The sequence below is a fragment of the Martes martes genome (assembly GCF_963455335.1).
Source record: "Martes martes genome assembly, chromosome: 10".
Taxonomy (NCBI): Eukaryota; Metazoa; Chordata; class Mammalia; order Carnivora; family Mustelidae; genus Martes; species Martes martes.
Window position 1 is genome coordinate 71,257,176 of NC_137898.1, and position 18,226 is coordinate 71,275,401.

General features: G+C 48.8%; 1 protein-coding gene across 5 annotated transcripts in view; it reads right to left on the reverse strand.

Annotated features, from left to right (window-relative positions):
* ME3 (malic enzyme 3) overlaps positions 1 to 18,226 on the reverse strand; it is a 216,489-nt gene that overhangs the window by 45,174 nt on the left and 153,089 nt on the right. For all 5 annotated transcript variants that reach the window (XM_080817691.1, XM_080817693.1, XM_080817692.1 and 2 more), the window contains one exon: positions 14,486 to 14,589. In XM_080817691.1, the coding sequence (XP_080673817.1) occupies positions 14,486 to 14,589 (104 nt within the window). The remainder of the gene's footprint in view (positions 1 to 14,485; positions 14,590 to 18,226) is intronic.

Sequence of the window (18,226 nt, forward strand, 5' to 3'; positions counted from 1 at the left end):
GAGCGACATGTGGCAGGAACAGAAGAGGGAGTATTTTCGAGTCCGCTTGGAGTGGAGACACAGCAGACCAGCTGAGCTCGCAGGGTGGAGGCAGGCCCCCTCCAGGTAGGACAGCAGGACAGAGGAGCCCCTAAGAAGGGGACCTGCTCAGGTGCATGACTGAGGTTTCCTGATTTCACTGCTGGCAGCATATGGCTGACCTCCCTTCTTTCCTGCTTGAAGCTACCTGTCACCAGGGAGGCCCCTGCTTCTCTGTCTCCTTCTGCACGTCTGAACTCTTCAACCTGAAGCCCTGGCGGGTGCTCAGGGTTACCTGGCGCTTCTGCGGTGGAGAACTGCTGTCCTAGAGGGGGAGGCCCCGCTCCAAACTGGCGCGGAGCTGCCCAGACTTTTCCACCCTGCTAGGGACTCAGCTGGTGAGCTGCCAGGGAAGGCATTTCATGGCCAGGGTTTCCTTAAAGACACAGGGCTGATGGGTGGCTGGTTTGTATTGTTTCCCCCAGTGCTCAGGCATGAGGAAGCCTGGAAATGGCGACCTGTGTCTGGGAGCCCCGGGGACAGCAGGGTATGATACTGTGACGAGACCAGACCGGCACTAACAGAGCTGGGTACCTGCCACCTGCCCAGAATGAGGAGATTCTAAGGTAGATGCTCTGCCCAACCCCCCAGCAAGAGGAGTGTTGCATGAAGGACACCGTGTGAGCAAAACATTCCTGGCGCTGCAGACCTGGTTTCTCTGTTCCATAGGTTAGGACCTGCCATTTTTTTCAAACACCTGGGTCTAACCTCTTTCAGGCCTGAACAAACACAAGGGACCTGGGAGGAGCAGGTGAATTTGCTCAGCCTGTCTCCAAACCAAATGACCAAAAGCAACATTCCTATTTCCAGGGGAGGCCCGTCTGGTCCCCCAACACAACCCCCACACACAGATTCTCACAGCAGAGTGCTCAGTGAGAACATCAGTTGTCACCCAGTGGAAAGCTATTTCTTTGATTTATCTTTTCCTCCCAGGAACTAGAGCTGACAGAATCATGAAAGCTCTTGGACTTTTTTTTTTTTTTTAAATTTTATATATGCCATTAAACTCTAGTCCCTCGAGATATTCTCAGAAAGTTTCTGTGGCTTAATGTATTTGAGAAACTCTGAGTATTACATGTAACATATGCAATATATTTTGAAGGCTCTGAAAAGTCCTGCATTAAGAAACCTGTTAAACCTAGCATTCTTTAAACTTCTTTGGCCAGAGACTTTACTTTCTGTGTCCCACCCTCCCCACCTATGGCAGAGCACACTTTGACAGATGCAACTCTCCACAGAAAGAACTTTGTACCACAAGGGTCTGGGTGAATTCAGGGCAAGGCCATCTCTCCCTGGGATTACTGCAACTGCCTCTTCTGGCCAGGATCCTACAATAATAATCTTACCTCCTCCAGGTTTATTCCCCTTCCCCCAATCCTTCCTCCTTGTCTTTTTAAACACAAATCTGTGCAGGCCACTTATTTTCTGAAAATCCATACAGGGCTCCCACTGCCTTTAGGATTATGTTCAAACACCTTGGCTGGTACTCACTTTGGCCCCAACCTTAATGCCCAACCCCTGCCCATCCCATGTCTTCCCATACCCTGGACACATCCTGCTGTCTCCCAAATATCGTGGGTCCTTGCATAGCTCCGTGTTTTTATTCAAGGTTCTAGAAGGCCCCTTTTCACCTAGGCCAACTCCTACTCAAATTGAAAGGTCCAGCTTAAATGTCACCTCTTACAGGAAGGCTTCCCTGTGCCGTTGCTTTCCCTACCCTCAGGGTAGCACTAATTCTTTTCTTCCCTGGACTGCTGCGACACTCTGGGTATATCTTTATCATAGCATATATCACCTTGTGTTACAATTCAATTATTTTTTCTAGAGAGAGAGAGCACATGTATACAAATGGGGGTGGGTAGGGAAAGGCACACGAAGAGGCAGAGAGAGAATCTTAAGTGGGCTCTGTGCCTGGTATGATCTCCCATGACCAGAGATCATGATCTGAGCTGAAATCAAGAGTCGGACACTTAACAAATGGACCCTCACAGGTGCCCCTCAGTTTTAATTATTAAAGAAACGTATTCAGCAGAATATCCCCTTTGTCCCAGGATCTATCCTAGGTATGACCTAAAAATCCAATCCAGCAAACATGTCTAAGTATCTGCTGTGAACAAGGGACCACCTTACCTGCAAGATCACAAAGGCAAATACAAGAACCTCAGTTTGATGGGAACCCAAGAAAATAAAGAAGCTATCATGGGGCACCTAGGTGGCTCAGTGGGTTAAGCCTCTGCCTTTGGCTCAGGTCATGATCCCAGGGTCCTGGGATCGAGCCCTGCATCGGGCTCTCTGCTCGGTGGGGAGCCTGCTTCCCCCTCCCTCTCTGCCTGCCTCTCTGCCTACTTGTGATCTGTCTAATAAATAAAATCTTAAAAAAAAAAAAAAGTTATCGTAACCTACTGTGGCCAGGGTAATAATAAAGGTATGTGCTAGGTATGTGGGAGGTCCTGAAGGGAGCAGGCAGCTCTGCGGGGGGCAGGGGGTGGCGAGGGGCAGTGAGGGTTTCACAGGTGTGGCCTGAAGGAAGAGCAGGGGTTCATGGGAAGACTGTGTGGGTAGGGGAGGAAGAAAGGCATCTCAGGCAGGAGGAATAACATGTGCGTGTGGGATGAGAAGAGGGGGCCTTCCTGGAACTGCAGGAAAATACACAGAGCTGAAGCGTGGGTGGAGGGTGGGGAGAAAGGGGGGCAGTTGGGGGAGACCAGCCTGGGTACAGGCCTGTGTAAAGAGCCTAGACAGTCTGGAGGGCAGTGGGCCCCACTGAGGGGCTGGAGGCAAGACAGTGCATGTGTTTTAGGGAGTTCGTTGTCACAGTACAGTGGATGATGGGGTGGACAGCTGAGAAGACAAACTAGAGGCAAGAAGACAGGTCAACTCCTGCGAGAGACCATGAAGTCTTCCTGGAGCCAGGCAGCGCGGTCAGAGCGGGACAGAAGGCGCAGGCTAAATGCTGTGAAGGAGGACTGGCAGAGTGTCAGGGAGTGGAAAGAACTTCGGGATCGACGGGTCTGGCTCCATTGCACAACAAATGTGTGACCTCAGGCAAGTTTTTTAATCCAAATTTCAGTCTCCACTGATGATAGAGTGGGCTAACAATACCTCTTTTGCAGTCCTGTTAGAATCGAATAAGATAATGTGTATAAAGCCTAGCATGCCATAGACGTGGAGTGCAGGGAGGGGATGGATTTTAACGGCAAGAATGCGTTAATAGGCCATGTGCAGAAGATGAAGGAGAACGGGGAGCCCAGGGTGGGGGACAGGGATGTCCACTGCTCACTGAGGTTGCAGATAGAGAAAGACTAACAAACTTACTTGGTGAGACAGGCTGGGCACATGTGGATTGAGTCTCAGGTGCTGGGATGTCCAAGTGGACGTGTTCCCAAAGCAGTAGGTGCTCCATGAGGCTTCTCGGACAGGAGCATGAAGTTCAGGGCCTTGTGACCAGTCAGAGTCATGGGACTGGATGAGGGTCTCAGGCAGAGCGTGTGCAGTGTGCAGGAAGTAGGGTCAAGGACAGAGCCCTGGGATGCATGTATGTCCGAGGAGCAGAGGGAAAGAGTCCAACAAAAGAAAGCCCACAGGGAAGCCAGTGAGGTGGAAGGCAGGCCAGCAGAGCAGCTGTCACAGAGGCCACGTTGATGGGCTATGGTCAGAAATGTCAGATGCTGCTGGGATGTCAAGTGAAAAGGACATCTTGAAGTGTCTATAGAGGCTGGTGTTTAGATGATCACCGTGACCTTTTCCAAACTACATTCAGTAGAGTGGTGTGGTGGGGGAACCATGCTGTAGGGGGTTAAAGGGTAAATGCAAGGGGAGGAAAGGTCAGTGATTATCAGTTTCAAGAAGCTTGGCTATGAAGTAGGGGTGAGAGCCATCGGGGGATAAGGGACTGAAGGATGGATTCATTTTCAAGATGGGGTGTGCCTATAAGGTAAAGGAGCTAGTGGGGAGGAGAGGTGAGAGAAGCAGGGATGGGGGAGATCCCAGGGAAATGGGGGAGGTGGGAACCAGTTAGAGCGTGATGAAGACATGGTCCCTCCCCCTGGGACCCTGCTGTCGTGGAGGGGTGGATATGCCCTTACACCACAGCTCCACCCCAATGTGCACAAGGGAGTGACTCATTCTGCCGGGGTGAGGGGTGGGTTGGGAAGGGAACCACAAGCATGGCAGGAAACTATTCTGTAGGCGAGGAAATTGGAAACCATGGAGTGGAGAAAATGGGAACACTGAGCCTGAAAAAGAGAAAGCCAAGTGGAATGAGGCATCATGATTATCTTCAAAGACATGAAGAACTGTTCTGTGGACAAGGAATAAAGTAGACTTATTTTATGTGGCCTTGGGGGAAAAAGCAGAGCCAACAGGTGGGAATTGGAAGGACCCACATTTCAATGCTCTCTACGGCACAGAGTTCAAACACTGGATGGAAAGAGGCTACCAGTCACTGGAAGTGATGCGGTGGTCACTGGAAGTTGGCGACTGGAAGGTGTGGTCCTTTTTACTTGGCACAGAAGCTGTAGAAGGGATTCCAGCCAGGAGGTGAGGGTGGACCTCTGAGGCCCTTCCCTTCCTAGGTCCGGCCCTGGGAGATCCCCCTGATGTGCTGTGCTCTGGCAGCCAGACTGGCTGGCTCCTGTGGCTGGTGTTCCGGCCCAATGGGGAAAACTCCCATTGAGTAACAAGACAGTTACAGGAAGCAGCAACTTCTAAGCAAAAGGACCGGAATAATGTGGCCGTTCCTCAGTCACTGCTCTGATGGCCACCCCTGGCCAGACAGAAAACACTTCAGGAACAGTCTGGATTTCCTCCTCAATTTCCCAGTTTGTCTGAGCTCCTGGGCATGCACGCAAATGGCACCAGAAATCCCAGTGCTGGGAAGAGGATGGTGGCCGGTCTGCTGACCCCTTGGCCACTCAAAGGTCAGAGGTCAGCACTGGGTTTCTCCTCTAGGACACAGCATCTCACTCCTCAACCCTCTGCTGTAAAGCCTGTGCATGTTTCCTAGCCACCAACCTGCTGGCTGGCTCGGGGGTGTCAGCATTTACACCAGCTCTGATCTGCCAGACGCTGTACATTTGAGTTGTCATAAAGCCACTGAGATCGCACGGACCTTCTCTGACCAGCGTGGCCCGTTGTGATCTCACTCTTCAGGTGGATGACTGCCACATCCATCACATCTCCAACCTCCTCAGAGTCTCAACTGCCCCTCCCCCACAGACCTGGCTAAATTTTACCTTGACTTATGCTGGGCTGGGGGGAGGACAATAAGGTTGGAAATCCTGGTCCCGTGTGTTGGGCCTTCAGGACAGCAGAGAGCCACCGTGTCTGGGGTGGGGGAGTGGGGAGAAAAGGAACCACTGGGCTAGGTCAGGGGACAGATTAGATCAAAGCAGAATGGGGCAGTGTCCTTGAGAGAAGGGAGTGGTCTTATTTGCCCCTGTGGGACACAAAAGCTGAAGAAGGAGCTCTCAGTGACTTCCTTTACTAGCCTCCAGCTCTGGGCAAACAAGCATGCCCAGTGCCCTCTGCCTGCCCGGCCCAGTCGGTGCTGGGAAGGAATGGAAGCACGAATGACCAAAGGCAGAGAACAGTCCCTCCGCCGAGCGCCCCGCCGCGCACATCCATAAGATGACAGCTCCCCTTAGAGCCACATGCTGTTCCTCCAGAGGCCACAGCCACAAAGTAGCCTTGGGTCACCTCCGTTCAGGCTGCTCCCTTTACCCGCGCTGCTCAGGTTAACACAGATGGGACTTCCAGCCAGGCAGGGAGAGGCGGGGGGTTGTTGTAAACCGCCTCAGGTTTCGGACTCACATGGGTTTGGGGCAAGTCCAAACTCTTGTAATTTCTAACTGGGTGATTTTGGCCAAGTTACTTAACCTTTCGAGCCAGAGTTTCTTTATCTCTAAGGGCATTGTGATAATTAAAGCCCCCAGCACAGAGCGGGTGCTCCATAAAAGTGAGCGGCCAGCTCCTTTTCTGGGAAGAAGGCCATGACTTTTAAATCTCACCCAATGTCCCAAGCCCTTTGACCACTATGCTCCCCCAGCCACCCTGATCAACACTGCAGGCAGGGACCTTGGCCAGGTGCATGCTAGACCTACACAAACTCAGGGGAGAGATTTCTTTTTTTCCCTAGTCAATTATAAACTCCTTGAGACAAAGTCTATTTCTGACTTCTCACTGTGTTCAATAAATATCTGTTCTCTGAATGAACGCATATATGGTTAAACACATGAATGAAGAAATAAACAAGTGGTACTTAGAGTGACTTTCTGATAATTTTTTGTGTCCAGAATACAATGTCAGGAAGCAGGACTTCTCCAGGACAGGTCTACTCTTTGTATTGGCCACCCTCCGGGGCACAGAGAAAACACATGATAAATACAGGTTGAAAGGAAGCTTGGAAGCAATTTCAGGAATTATGCGATCCAGAGCAAGCAACTGGGTAGGTTCCCCTTGACTTCCCACTGTTTTTATCATTATCTGACCATGGGGAAATAATTTTCTTCCTGGGTCTCAGTTTCCCCACCTGTAAAGGGACAGAGTTGGTTCAAGTGAACTGGCTGTTTCTTGCTCTGGTATTCTAAGATGGTGAGATGACAGTCCTAGGGAGGCCTGCGTGGGAAAATTAGGTAAGACACAGCTCGAACAGCAGAAGGTGTTCCTGAAATTATCAGTATATGCATGAAAATACTGAGTAGTGACGATCTCTGCTAAGAGGGACTCAGAATGGGAACACTCCCTTGAAACCTTATAATCAAGGCTGGGAGGGAACGCTCATGCTCTTTACAAGCTCTTAAAATTAAAATAAAATCTTGAAACTTTCTTTGTGGTCTGGATGCCACAAGCTTAGGGGTTTTCCTTTGTTTACCATTTAAAAACCACCAGGAGAAGCTTAGAGCCAGAAAACCTCAGCTTTTCCTGTTGGGGATGACTGCATGGAGGTGGGCTTGTAGTTTCCGAAAGGACTTGGAGGGGGCGCCCAGCTCTGGTGAGTGATGGGGCAACAGGACCACCTGCCATTTGGTGGTTAAAGAAGGAAGAACCAAGAAGGGCCAGCTAATCAACCCAGATGCTGGAGAATTTTCCCATCACGAAAAAGAAATGATAATTACGTGATGTGACAGAGGTGTTCGCTAACCCTGCGGTGATCATCATATTGCAATATATTTATCAAATCCGGTCACACACCATAAATTTAAATAGGGTTCCATGTCAATTATATCTCAATAAAAATAAAAAACAAACCACAAAGATGGTGTTTTCCTCACTGCCGACATCTACGGAGTTTTGAAAACGGGAGTTGATGGCTGATTCCTCCAGGGCTCCCCTTATGGTGAAAATGCGCAGGGCACTAACCCTGCCCTAGAACAAGCTGGGAAGAGTATGCTCAGTAGGATAGCTCCCAAAAGAGCTTCCCCACATTTATCTTCCTTGCCTATTATATCAAGAAACTGTCTGGAGTATGTTGGACTGACTTTCATGTAAAAGAACAGAAATAGAAAGTATCCAAATGAGAGGGTGGGTTCTGGAGTTTGACTACCTCCGTTCACAGCTTGGTCAACCATTAACCAGAGGCGGACCTCGGACAAGCTCCCTAACCTTTCTGTGCCTCAGTTTCCTCATCTGTAAATTGTGCATTCATTCAACAAGTGTTTATTGAAAATCCATAGCACACTCAGCATTGTTATGGGTGCTTGAGATGTAACAGTGAACGGAACAGTCAAAGATCCCTCCCTGCAACTTCTATTTTAGTGGGACAGGATAAAAATTATCTACTTAATAGGATTAGCATATTAAATGACATAATGTATGCAAATTGCTTTGTTGTCTACAGGAGCCTAGGTTAGCCCAGCACTGAATTCACCAGAGGGAGATGGGGTGGGATGTTTGCTTGCTTCTTTCTTTCTTTAATGGACTGATTTTGTTTTGTTTTGTTTTTTAATACAAGGAACTATTTCTGGGAAAGAATTGATGCTTAACTCATTATAAAAAAATTCATTATTTTTTCTAGTCACAAAGGAGATGCTGGTGCACAAATGATATAGAAATGAATGGCTTGGGAAGCAAAAATTCCAGGCAACTTCATCCTTTAACTACAGGCACTGTTACCAGCTTGGTGTAGATGCATCCAGATATTTTTGTCTTTATAGACCTTATTTTGATGAAATCTTTTGTTTTTCAGAGTTTTTTCCTGTTGTCCAACTTTATCAAAAAACAATCTGGTTAACCTAATAAAATGCATGTGGCAGAATAAGAAGAAACCGTGTGTGTGTGTGTGTGTGTGTGTGTGTGTGTGTATGAACAAACAAGACACAGAGAAAGAAAGACAAAGAGAAAGTGAGAGGAATGGACCACACCATGGGATTGTTTGGAATTGCTATATCCCCTCTGGCATGGAATGAGGAGGCTTGGACCTGGGGCCTCCAGTCTTATCCACCCTTTCTTTCCCTTGAGAAATGCTCTGTGTCATCAGTAGCAGCTCAGAAAAATCTTCCCTGAGTGGCACCTGGGTGGCTCAGTGGGTTAAGTGTCTGACTCTTGATTTCAGGTCATGATCTCAGGGTCATGAGGTTGAGCCCATGTCAGGCTCCCTGCTTGGTGCAAAGTCTGCTTGAGGATGCTTTCTCTCTGGCCCCTCACCATTCTCTCTCTCAAATAAATAAATAAATCTTGAAAGAAAGAATGAATCTTTCCTGATAAAACACCTTGGTGTCCCATTTTGTTTCTGGATAATCAGGCAGAAGAATGCAGAGTCTCTGAAATGCCCCCAGGCAGTACTTTTCTTTTCTTTTTAAAGATTTTATTTATTTATTTGACAGACAGAGATCACAAGTAGGCAGAGAGGCAAGCAGGGTGGGGGGGGGAGCAGACTCCCTGCTGAGCAGAGAGCCGGATGCGGGGCTCGATCCCAGGACCCTGAGATCATGACCTGAGCCAAAGGCAGAGGCTTAGCTCACTGAGCCACCCAGGTGCCCCCCTCCAGGCACTACTTTTGAGGACATGGATTTTCTGATGGTGTCCTGCCCTAATGCTCTGCTGGATTTCTATGAGTCTGTTTTCCATTTCCAGAAGGCTTTTTTTGTTGTTGTTGTTCTTTTTCAATTTTGCTTGCTGTTTTTTTTTTTCCACAATATTGTGCACTTTCCTTATTACTTCATTCTAGTGAAAAACATCTCTTTAATATATTAAGCAGAGCTACTGTCTACTCTTTCTGAGAATATTCCTTTTCCTAGGGTTCTAATTCTTCTATTAGTTGTGTATCTGATTTTCCCACAGTGCAGATTGTTTCCATGTGGATTATAGTGAATCATGAATTTGTTTTCACTTGTGAGTTGTTTTTCCCCTCGAGGAATTCCACACAGCATGGCCTGTGGGAGTGTCCTCACAGAGAAGTGTGACTATGCCTTCTGCCAAGAAGGTTCTCCAACCGAATCGCTGGCAGGAGACAATAATTTACACTCATTTCTGAACCATGTGTATATTATAAATGCAGACCCTAAATCTACACATGGTGAAGGCTTCGTGTTTTGGTTTCTTCCAAGAGACATTCTTTCCCCTCACAAGCTCTTTGTCATTTGCTGGGCTTGCCCAGCAGAGCCTGTTTCTTCTCTGAGGGCGGAGTAGCCCCGGAAGGTTCCTAGTTTCCTGCAGGACTCTCAGCGCCAACATGCTGCCTTGTGCGACCCTGCTGCCTGGGTGTGGACCCATCTCCAAGCCTGAATGATCAGAAGGAAATAGCCGTGAAAATGGAAGGACAGGGTTGCCTGGTGGCTCAGTAGTTAAGCATCTGCCTTTGGCTCAGATCATGATCCCAGGGTCCTGGGATGGAGCCCCTCATCATGCTCCCTGCTGAGTGGGAAGCCTGCTTTCTCTCTCCCACTCCCCCTGCTTCTGTTCCCTCTCTCACTGTGTGTCTCTCTGTCAAATAAATAAATAAAATCTTTTAAAAAAGAAAAAAAAATGGAAGGACATTCAAGACTGGGGAAATAAGCATGCAGTCTCTGCACGTGGCTCTCACAAAATGACATGTGGGGGACATGGCAGGGGCTGAGGGAGCAAGGGAGCCAGTGGTGGCAGCTGAAGCCATCTAAGGCTTCCTTCTGGCTCCAAGAGCAAAGCGCAGGGGGCCTGAATGGGTAGCCTCTTAACAAGTCAGTATCAGTGTGTGGATCTTGGAGCAATCTAGTAATTTTTTTTAATCTTTGGACAAGTCTTTCTCATTTTTGTATTAAGAAATGTTGGGCTGCCTGGGTGGCTCAGTGGGTTAAAGCCTCTGCCTTCGGCTCAGGTCATGATCTCAGGGTCCTGGGATTGAGCCCCGCATCGGGCTCTCTGCTCAGCAGGGAGCCTGCTTCCCTCTCTCTCTCTGCCTGCCTCTCTGCCTCCTTGTGATCTCTGTCAAATGAATAAATAAAATCCTTAAAAAGAAAATAGAGATAGGGTAAGTATTAAAAAAAAAAGAAAGAAATGTTGTCACACAAAAAGATGTTGGGTTTGCAAGGGGACAGTGATGCCCCATGGACCATATCTCCTGGGATTTTTGTCTTGTGTTCTTCCCCCCTCTTGGAATCTGGTAGGATCTGTGATCTTGTAGGATCTTTCATAGTGGAATGTGGTGGACATTTTATTGTGCCAGCCTTACTCTGGTGTGAACTTCAGGTATCAAATGTAGGGTTGTGTGTGCACGTGTGTGTGTGTGTGTGTGTGTGAGAGAGAGAGAGAGAGACAGAGAGAGACTGAGAGAAAGAGAGAAAGAGAGAGAGAGAACCAGACATATAAAGATGCAGAGACTGAAAAAGAACATTTTCCTGGTGCTAAAAAGCAGATGATTTTTTTTTTAAGTGAGGTGTGTTATTATTTTTTAAACTATCATTTGCCTTCTTTATCACTCCTCCCAGCACCTTAGGAACCTCTATTTTAGGGTTGGGAGCCAGAGGGAAAGGGGGTGGCTTCCCTCCTGAGCCCATGGAAAGGTGGGAGCTGATGCTGACCTCACCCTCTGTCCAGGCAGCAGACGGGGCTAAGGCCACAGGTGCAAACGGAAAACAGACCGTTCCCATCAGTTCTACTGTAAGTAACCCAAACGAAAAAACACACGGTAGTGGAAAGGGCCAGGGAAAGTGTGTGACTCAGGCACCAGGTTCCAGGTCTGCAGGGCAGAAAGAGAGAGAGAGAGCAGGGAGGCCGGAATGACTGTGTACACCCTGGGAGCCAGGGGAACCGAAGGCTTTGTCTCAGCTCTGAGCCCGCGGCGACTCCTTCTGTCCGGGTGTGCCCTCCCCAGCGGCCAGACTGTGGGATAGTAATGGAGCCACAGTGACTCTTTCTCTGGGCCTAAACCCTTAAGTTCTGCCCCCGTTAGTGTACAGGGGCAAGGAGGAGGAGCTTCTCAGTAGCAGGATGTTTGGAAAAAGACAAGAAAGTTGAAGGCAGGAGTCAACATCTCCAGAAGGGCTTTCTTAAAATACATTGTGTTTGGCTTCAAGGCTGCTGACTCATACCCCGCCCCCCTCTCTTCCAGGCAGTCCATCCTGGGGCTGCGATATTCCCCAGAGCGCCTGGGGAGACCAGCTCATTTCCCACCTACAGTATCCACAGAAACATCTGCTTTAGCTTATTAGACAGTCAAAACAAGCAGCTGTCAACCCATCATCATTTCCACTTGAGGACACATTCCTCTCGGCGGATGCGCGCCCCTCCTCAGACCTCCCCACTGCCTGCGTGCCTGTGAGACTGGCAGCTGATTCTGATGATAAATGGGAGCTCTTCTCACAAACTCATTTACCTAACCTCCTCACACGAAGAGCGAGACTTCTCTCGGGGGAATCTTGGAATGACTTCTGACTCATTGGAGCCGTAGCGCGCCCAGGTCACAGGAAGCAGAAACCGGGCTCTCCAAGCCCATCGCATCCCCCTTCTCTTCCTCCGCAGGGAACTCAGCAGGGTGGAAAGCAGTCTGCCCTTGTGGCCAGCACCCACGATCCCCCTGCAGTCCTGGTTCCTTAGACTCCCAGGGCCCCAGTGTCCTCCTCCATGAAACGGTACAGTAATACCTATCCTTGCCAGCCCCACAGGGATCTTGCGTGGTCCGAACAGAATCCTGGGGTAGAAAGGCATCTTAAAGAGTCTCTGAGGCTTACCTTTCCTCCTATAACAGTACCACCCACAACCTATACTTGAACACTTTCTGTGACAGGGAACTCATTCCCACAGAGGGTCAAGTGTGCTGTGAGATAGCTCTGATTTGTTTTCAGCTGAAAACTGCCTCCTTTGCCATTCTACCAACTGGTTCTTCTCCATGTGGGTACATGGAAACGAGAGGAGCCCCTTTCTGGAAGAACAGCTTTCAGATATCTGGATATGGACAGAGAAGTCCATAAGTCCTCTCCCCACCAGGCTAAGCTTTTCTCTCCCCTCGCTGTCATGGTGACTGCTCTCCAATGGCATGCAAGTTCTTTATGACCCTCACAGTAGCCGGTCTGGAACTGAATGTGGTGTTGAGGATGGTCTGCAAGGGGGAGCATGAACTGTGACATTCACCTCTCTTGTTCTAGATGCTATGCCTCTATTGATGCAGCTGACCCTCAGTTTGCTGCTTTGGTGGTGCTTCTCAGTAGCGGTGCCTCCCCTATGATCTCAGCTGTGAACACCTCACTTCCTGATGGCCACCTCCTCTCTGTCCAGCTCATTTTACCTTTTACCCAACCCAATCATTCCTAAGCCTCATTAGGACTTACCATCCCTTGATCGTGCATGCCATGGTCCCCTCCCCCCCCCCATAATGTCCTCATGTCCCTTCTTACTCAGCACACACCCCAGGACTCATCATCATAATCAGCCCCTTGAATATACCCACAATTCTTTTCTCTTTTTCTCTCTTGCCTATCAAAATCCAACCCTAATTAAATCCTACTCTCTGCCTCTTCCTGTCCTGCATCCAGACACTTGAAACTGGCTAGAGAAAAACACAGAAATCGGTTAAATTCATGACCAGCGATCTGCGGCGGCGGGGGGCAGGTAGTCCAGGGGGGCCCAGCAATCATCCCCCAGCACCCTAGTTTGGACACTGCGGGTCATACCTTCTCCAGGCTTAAACCTCCCCCACCTCTGCCCCTATCCTCACTGTCAGTGGATGACCTTGTCCTCAATCAGTGGGCCTCCCACACATCCCCACCCCATCTCCCCACCTGCCTGCACCTGTGCCCAGTGCTCTGCTCCCTGTCCACCCACCCCAACACGTCTGTGCTCCTGTCTAAGGCTAAGCCCTCCAGGTGTGCATCAGATCCTCATCCTCTCATTTACTCAGGACCTTTGGCCCCCCTACCCCACACTCCCTTCCTAATGACTTTTCTATAAGGTCCTTCCCATCCCTTGTAACGACAGTATTATTTTCTTTCATCTTAGAAAACAAAAAACCGTTACAACGATAAAATGCTTGCTTCTTATCCCCAAATAAGGAGACTTCCAAACTCAGTCACCTGCTTCATGACGTCACAGACCTAGAGGTGGTGGGGTCAAGAGTCAAATCTAATTTTCCTGCCCCCAAAGCTGCAGACTCCAGAGCGGCGCCCTCCCCAGTCTACTGCTTCTGTTTGTGCAGCGGAGCGCAGTCAAGGGAGGCCTTTGCCAATGAAGACCAGGCCAGCCCTGCCATGACCTGGGCACTCTTGGGACAGTCAGAAAGGCTGGAGGTTTTCAAGAGACTAGGGGACCTGCTGGGTTTGCAGGGGCCTGCTGAGTTGCCGAAACTCTATCCTCACTGACTTGCCCATCAGACTAAATGTGGGTCGGGGGAGGCGCTGTTTCTAGAACTCCATCCCTGTGCCACCCCAGCCACAGCAGGGTGTGTGTGTGGCCGTGATGGCAGACAGACAGGACAGGTGAGGGGGCAGAAGCTGCCAATTATCACATACCCCAGTGCGCAGATGACACCTCATAGATCTTGCAGGCCCACAGCCCATGTGGCCTCCCTGATGGCTAATTAACGCCATCGGGTCCGCACGTACGGGTGGGAAAAGATGGCTCATGTGACCAGCTGCCTTCCAAACCAGTTTGTCAGAAGGGTACACTTCTTTTCTCCACCACTCACCACACCCCTATTCATGCCAAGACACCAGAACAGCTCAGCCAAGGGGGTTTTCTTCCTGGGACATCTGACATGTAACCACCGCCCAGTCACGAGCCTTCAATCATCAGCCCTTTTCTTTCTTTTACCGGCTCACAAAGATTCTCCACAGAACAAATCCACTGGCTTTTTGTCTGCCAGAGACATGGGGTAGTTGCAATTTTCAGACCACCCAGAGAAGCATGCATCTCCTACCTCTTGTTTGTGTATCTGCTGTTGACTTGAGTCATACTATCTCTGCAGAGTCCTCTTTCAAAAGGAACAGGGTGACCCACTTACTTGTCCGTCACAGCTTGCATGAACTCGTCCAGCAGATCATCGTACTCCTTCCCACGCACGCGTTGGTGTTTCAGCCCGATGTACAGAGGGTCTCTGAGCAGCTCCTGGAACAGAGAGCATCCATTTGCCCAACAGTCCTGCTTTAGTGGGAAGGACCAGGGAGCGGAAGGGAGGAGGCAGTTGGAAGTGGGCTGTCTACCGCCTTGTCAGGTGTCATCTCTGGAAGGGTCTGGAGGCTACACCATCGGCTGAGGTGGGACTCCTAGGTGGTTCCAACTTCAGGAACCAAGGATGATTTGATACAGAAAATCCTCTCAGACTAAGTCTTCTAAATCCTGGCTGCAGGTGTTCTGGGTTTATTTTAAGGTTTTTCAACAGTGGTGCTCTTAATATTTGGGCTTAGAATTCTTGGATGGGAGGGCTGAGCTGCACACTGTGGAATATTTAGCAGCATCTCTGGTCTCCACTAGAAGTCAGTAGCATCCCCAGTGGTGACCAAAAAAAAACAAAAAACAAAAAACTCTCTAACCATTGCCAAATGTCTATTTGGGGTTAAAGTGTTCCTGGTTGAGAACTGCTCCAGGCAGCATCTAGATTGAGGTATTGGGTCTTGTCAAAAGCCACTGATCTGGACTTGAATTAGAAAACACTTTATTTGTTCAAAGAAAGCTTACTGAATACCTTCCATGGGCCTGGCACTGCACTAGTCCCTGAGGGCACAAGGGTAGATCGTACCCCAGAGATTTTAGGTCAAGAAAGAGGCCCATCTGAACACCGGCCTGTGGCGGTAACCCCTACTCTACCTCCTGCAGCTCTTTCTGTCACAGCGCTCACACACTCTTCTCTGCCCCTCTTCCCCTCCCCACCTCTCTCTACCTCCTCACACATACACCCTGCACAGAATCAGTGGATGCAGTCACACACATGTACGGATCGTCCATTGCTGCTAATGACCATTCTCTCACATCATACACAAAGATAAACTCAAAATGGATGAAAGACCTCAATGTGAGACAGGAATTCATCAAAATCCTACAGAACACAGGCAGTAACCTCTTCGACATTGGCCACAGCAAGTTCTTTCAAGATATGTCTCCAAAGGCAAAGGAAAGAAAAGTGAAAACGAACTTGTGGGGCTTCATTAAGATAAAAGGTTTCTGCACAGCAAAGGAAACAGTTAACAAACTAAGAGGCAACCCACAGAATGGGAGAAGATATTCGCAAATGACAATACAAAGGGCTGATACCCAAGATCTATAAAGAACTCCTCAAACTCAACACACACAAAACAGATAATCGTGTCAAAAAAATGGGCAGAAGACACGAACAGACACTTCTCCAAAGAAGACATACAAATGGTAACAGACACATGAAAAAATGTTCATCATCACTAACCATCAGGGAGATTCAAATCAAAACCACATTGAGATACCACCTTACACCAGTTAAAATGGCCAAAATTAACAAGTCAGTAAACAACATGTGTTGGAGAGGATGTAGAGAAAGGGGAACCCTCTTACTACTGGTGGGAATGCAAGTTGGTGTGGCCGCTTGGGAAAACAGTGTGGAGGTCCCTCAAAAGATTAAAAATAGAGCTACCCTTTGACCTGGCAATTGCACTACTGGGTATTTACTCCAAAGATACAGATGCAGTGAAAAGAAGGGCCACATGCACCCCAATGTTCATAGTAGCAGTGTCCATGACGGCAAACTGTGGAAAGAGCCAAGATGCCCTCCAACAGACAAATGGATAAAGAAGATGTGGTCCATATATACCATGGAATATTATGCCTCCATCAGAAAGGATGAATACCCAACTTTTGCATCAACATGGATGGGACTGGAGGAGATTATGCTGAGTGAAATAAGTCAAGCAGAGAAAGTCAGTTATCATATGATTTCACTTACTTGTGGAACATAAGGAATATCATGGAGGACATTAGGAGAAGGAAGGGAAAAGTGAAGGGGGCGTTGGAGGGGGAAATGAACCATGAGAGACTGTGGACTGTGAGAAACAAACTGAGGCTTCTGGAGGGGAGGCGGTGGGGGATGGGTCAGTCCAGTGATAGGTATTAGGAGGGCACAGAGGATTGCACGGAGCACTGGGTGTTACACGCAAACAATGAACCCTGGAATATTACATCAAAAACTAATCATGTATTGTATGGTGACTAACATAACATAAAATTGAAAAAAAAAAAAAAAAAGAAGAAGGTGGGCCCTGCCCTTCATTTCTCACTCTCTTCACCCCGGACTCTCCCTCCTTGAGACAGGTTAGGATTCCGCCCTGGCAGGAGTGTGTGTTTGCGAGCTGAAGGATGACAGGAGGCACATCGGTGCTCACCCTCACGTGTCCCCTTCAAGGTGACCCTCTGAAAACCACTTAGAGACAGCAAACATCCAGCCAAGGGTGAACCATAAATGTGATGCCTTGATGGAAAGCCAGGCAGTCATTAAAATTGGTGGTTTTTAAAACAAGGCAGCTACCTGGACTCATGTGCATGAGGTTATCAAAAGTGAGAAAGGCAGGATGCAAAACTACGCAGATGTAGCTTCAACTCTGAAACACACACATACAGCCCAGAGGGCGCACACAGAAACCATAAAGCTGGTATCGCTCCTGACACCTGAGGAGATTCACAGTTTTATTTCTTACGGAGACCAGGGGCCACAGTGAGTTGTAATCTGTAATGTTGCCCAGCGACGGATCGGGATCACTGCTACATCAGGCAGCAAAAAAGGCAATTTCTCGGTGCTGCATGTGTGGTTTGTGGGGCAAATGAAAATCTCCAGGAACATTGAAGACTTTTAGGATTTTCCAAAAACTTCTCAGTATATCGGCGTTGAAAATCAAAGGTCAACCATAATAGGGTACCACTGAGAGAGACGGGTGGCTCTGACAGCTTTAAAGCACTGAAACGTTTTATGCCTGAAATATTTCCTACCTAAGCACACACACACATACACACGAGGGAAAGAAAGTTTCTATATGGAGAGAATACTAAAAAGGAGCTCCTTCTGTTTGTATAGAACTTTCAAGAAATTCACTCCTGAAACAAAAGTAATTTGATCCTTCCACCTTCCCTATGCTCATCCCCACCTTACAGACGAGGAGGGTGGAGTTGGCCAGAAAGTGGCTGAGCTGAAATGGAGCCTTGCTTTGACTGGATCTCAGGACAGGGCCCCTTTCCCCCAATATTCCATGCTATGGGGGCCAGGTGACATGGTGGTTGTTCTGCACCCCCTGCCCGGGCCCCTGGAGGACCTCAGTCGTGGCAGGGAAGATGCAGGCTGTGATCCTGTAGAGGAGGCAGGGAAACAGGGACAGCCAGAACGGAAGCCGGAGTCGCTGTCGCCCGCCAGCCGGGCCCACAGCACACAGAGGAACGCTCACGGCGGTGTCCGCACGACATGAAACCAGAAGTCCCCATCTTGCCCTCTGTCCCACTGAGTGATGCAGCCATCAGAACGGTCACCAGCAAGGTGTGGGACCATTAACCGTCCTGGACTCTCTCCTTGCGGCCCTCCTCAATCCTTGACTTCCTTCCATGAATGCTTAGAAGGGTTTAGCAGGAAGTACTGCTGGATAAAAAAACAGAATGCCTGGTTAAATTTAAATTTCAGATCGGCAAGAATTTTTTTTAGCCTCACTATGTCTCCACAGTTTTGCATGGAGCGTACATGGGACATCTGCAAAAATACAATTAGCTATTTATCTGAAATTTAAATTGAACTGGCACC